This window comes from Carica papaya, chromosome 6 (assembly GCF_054855325.1).
Source record: "Carica papaya isolate Zhongbai chromosome 6, ASM5485532v1, whole genome shotgun sequence".
NCBI classification, from domain to species: Eukaryota; Viridiplantae; Streptophyta; class Magnoliopsida; order Brassicales; family Caricaceae; genus Carica; species Carica papaya.
Genome location: NC_142314.1, coordinates 34,188,660 through 34,192,684, shown reverse-complemented (window position 1 = coordinate 34,192,684; position 4,025 = coordinate 34,188,660). Strand labels below are relative to the sequence as shown.

The 4,025-nt window shown below is 29.9% G+C and overlaps 1 protein-coding gene across 1 annotated transcript; it reads left to right on the top strand.

The window, feature by feature from the left end:
* The first annotated feature begins 1,835 nt into the window (after window positions 1-1,835).
* On the top strand, window positions 1,836-3,725 carry LOC110819852 (NAC domain-containing protein 87-like). The gene is made up of 3 exons (XM_022049177.2): window positions 1,836-2,250; window positions 2,340-2,620; window positions 2,952-3,725. The coding sequence occupies exons 1-3, from the start codon at window positions 2,061-2,063 to the stop codon at window positions 3,600-3,602; spliced, it is 1,122 nt and encodes a 373-aa protein (XP_021904869.1). The 5' UTR covers window positions 1,836-2,060; the 3' UTR covers window positions 3,603-3,725.
* Window positions 3,726-4,025: the final 300 nt, after the last annotated feature.

The window sequence follows — 4,025 nt, the reverse complement described above, 5'->3', positions numbered from 1 at the left end:
TGAATGTTTTTTTTTTTTTTATATAATAAAAAAATATCATAAATTTGAGTCATATTATGTATTTATATATGTTTTATTTTAAGTTTATTTATATTATTTTATTTAATTAATAAATATATATATATATATATATAAAAACCCCAATTAGAAAGGTATACTATTAATTTTGACAAAGATCTTTAAAAAGGGATTAATTAAAGCTATTGTTTAAGTCAAAGCATTAACCTGCAGTATGCAATTCCACCTATAAAATTGTCTCTATATGCCGAGACCCTTGTCGTGAAACACATATAATATGTATAATGTATGTATATAAATGGTCAAAAATATTTTAGGTTAATATAAAAAACGGACCATTAAAATATATTAAAATTAATTAAGAGATTCACAAGATGAAATTAAATCCTGAAAATTTATGGCAGATAATAATATTTTACTATATATTTAAAAATTAAAGATAATTTTCAAAATTATTTTAAATAAAATTACCCAAAATTAAAATCTTTATTTTCTATATTTAAATATTATTTACTAAACAAAGAATGTGAAAATAATCTGTTTGTTGAAAATTAATTATGAAGAAAAAGAATTTTATTATATATAAATAATAATTAAGATTAATTTCTACATTCAAACTAATGGGTCTTGTTGATTGAACAGATTAAGCCTGCAATAAAATTGAACAAGACAGCTAGCATGAATATTCTGCATATGTTGTCAAATATATATACATACATATACATGTATATATATATATATATATTTCTTTGAAGTTTCATATCTGTTTATTTTTTCTTTTTCATTTTGACTTTTGTTTTGGGATTCATAACTAGTATTAGTCTTGGAGCTTCCCTTATTCAGATCACCTTTCTTTGAATGGCCAAAAAAATTATCATTTTTCCATTAAATCCAATTTGATGATATCATTTACACATACACATACATAATTATATATATCTATATCCCCATATATATATATATATATATAGGTCAAAAATATAGATGAGCCAAGCCAACAAAAATCAACCTAAAACTGAGCCACCCATAAATTTATGTTTGACAATTCATATATCGATCATGATAATATAAACCCAGAAAGTAATTATATAATTATTTTATATACTTTAATTAGCAATTTGAACAGAATCCAATTCAAAAGTATATTCTCATTTTTGTATTAATATCATAATTTTCAAACCAAGAAAAGTTTTACTCTCTACTAAAATTTCAATTTCCAATCTTATCTTATCCAAATTTACTTTTTTTTTTTTTTTTTTTTTTGTACAAAGATAAAAAAATTTTAGTTTTCTAAAAATTTAATTCGACATATTAAAATTATTTTTTAAAAAATTCCATTTTTTTTTTTATTTTTTACCAAGTGGGATATCAAATTAGGGTTTTTAAGGAGATAAATGTCAAATAATTAAATCCAAATTGGGGGTAGAATGAATGAAAATGGGTCCATTCATAAAAAATAGAAAGCTCCATTTTTAACCATTTCCTCTTCTTTATTTTTTATTTTTTATTTTTTTAAAAATAATAATAATAATAATAATAATAATTTATACACTCGTTTTCAAACAGGTAGATATGGCTAAAAGAAAGGAGAAGGAAGACAACACAGAATAAATTAAATATAAGAAAACAAATAAAGAAAGAAACAAAATACAATTGAATTTCTCAATCAGGCTTCTTCAACAAGTTCCTTGCAGCTTACGGATCTGTCATCTTCTTCTTCTTCTTCTTCCTCCTCTTCTTCCTCCCCCCCCCCATGGAGTCTTTTCAAGAAGCTCCTCTATTTAAGCACCCTTTTATCTCTTTCTTATACTTTTCTTAACCGCTTTTTCTTTGAATCCTCTCTGCAACTCTTTTAATCTTTTTTCTCTCATCTTCATCACCTTTCTCTCTTAAATCCCTCCATATATTTATAAAATCCCCTTCCCCTTTGTTTCTTATTACCCTCTTCGGTTTCAGCGGCACCAAATAACCGTGTTTGCTTTTGGTTATTTCATAATAATAGGAAAGACAATAAAGTTTGATGCTTAGAATTAATTGCAGCCATGGATGATCAAGAAACAGTTGTTAACAAAGGAGATGATCTCATGGATTTGCCTCCTGGTTTTCGATTCCATCCCACGGATGAAGAGATCATAACTCACTATCTGACACATAAGGTGGTTAACAGCAACTTCACTGCTTTTGCTATTGGTGAAGCTGATTTAAACAAGTCTGAACCTTGGGATTTACCAAGTAATCATCATCATCATCTTCTTCTTCTTCCTCCCCTTCTTTCTTGTTCTTAATTCTTCTTCTGATCTTAATGAGTTTTTCTTTTGCAGAGAAAGCAAAGATGGGGGAGAAAGAGTGGTACTTTTTCTGCCAGAAAGATAGAAAGTATCCAACCGGTATGAGAACTAACCGAGCAACAGAAGCTGGATACTGGAAAGCAACTGGAAAGGACAAAGAGATTTACAGAGGAAAAGGTTGTCTTGTTGGGATGAAGAAGACTCTTGTTTTTTACAGAGGGAGAGCTCCCAAAGGAGAGAAAACCAACTGGGTTATGCATGAGTATAGACTTGAAGGAAAATTCTCTTACTACAATCTCCCTAGGTCTGCAAAGGTATGCACTATTCTCACTAAACAACAAAACATGTATATATGTACGTATATTATATATTCATTTCGATCGTTTACTCCTTTTTTTCTTTTGGGTTTCTGTTAAAATGATGATTCTATAAAAGGGAAATTAAAAGCTTTGATCTTTTTTCTTTTATTGATTGCTTTTTGTTGAAATTATATGTAGCTTTCTTCTTGCTTTTTTGAAGTGTTTGGTTAAGAGTTTCTTTCATGGAGTAGTCTTTTTCTTTGCTTTTGTGTAAATCAAGATTCTTGATATACATACAATTGAACATATCTATATAATACTTACATATATATGTTCGTTTTGACAGGATGAATGGGTGGTTTGTAGGGTTTTTCATAAGAACACATGCATCAAGAAAACTCCATTAACACCCGATCATCATCTGTTGAGAATGAACTCTTTTGGCGATCATCATCTTGATCAGTTCATGGATTGTCCTTCATCACTGCCTCCCCTAATGGAACCCACCTTCTCCCCCTCTCCTCTACTGCCTGCCACAGATCAAAATGAATTCAAGACCTCCATGAATGCACCGGCAAGATCCTCAGATGGAAACTATCCTTTCTCTCATGCAAACATGATCAACAACAGCAACAACTACATTCCTCAATCTCAGATTAGCGCCAACATTTTCAACCCCCAAAACCAAGCTAATTTCTCCTTCCAAACATCTCATTTCAATCCTGGCTACAACAGGACTAGTACTTGCGGTGCAATTCCAAGTGTATCGCGTTCGGGGTTCGAAAGCAATGAGATGATTTTCCGAGCATTAGCAGCAAGAAACGAAGAACCAAAATTGGAAAGACAGTGCAAGATGGAGCAATTCTCGTCGAATCAATCCATGGTGAGTCAAGAAACCGGGGTCAGCGCCACTGAGATATCATCGGTGGTCTCGAAGCAGGAGAATAAATCTAATTATGATGATATTGCAGATTTAGATTGTTTATGGGACTACTAATTCAAGAAGAAGAAGAAGAAGAAGAAGAAGAGACTGACGCAGAAGATAATTGATTGATATTATTTGGGGTGAAGATATTCAAGGATTAATTATACATACAGTAAGATTATTATCAGATATATACATACATGTGATGATCTGAAGCAGTCTTTTCCAGCTGGGTAATTTGTAGTGAGAGTTAGCTTGGAATATTTCCAAAAAGAAAAAAAAAAAAAAAAAAAAAAGGAGAAGAATACATTGTATAGATAGATTCATGGTGTCCAAAGATATTTTCATTGATTTTCAGGGTTTGAATTTAAATTTATTGACATGATAGTACATAGATCAGGTACCATGAACATTAGATATATGTATATGTACATGTATTCTTTCTTACTATATAGTGCAATTATTTCTTCATTTTTCCCTTATCTTCTTAATTAA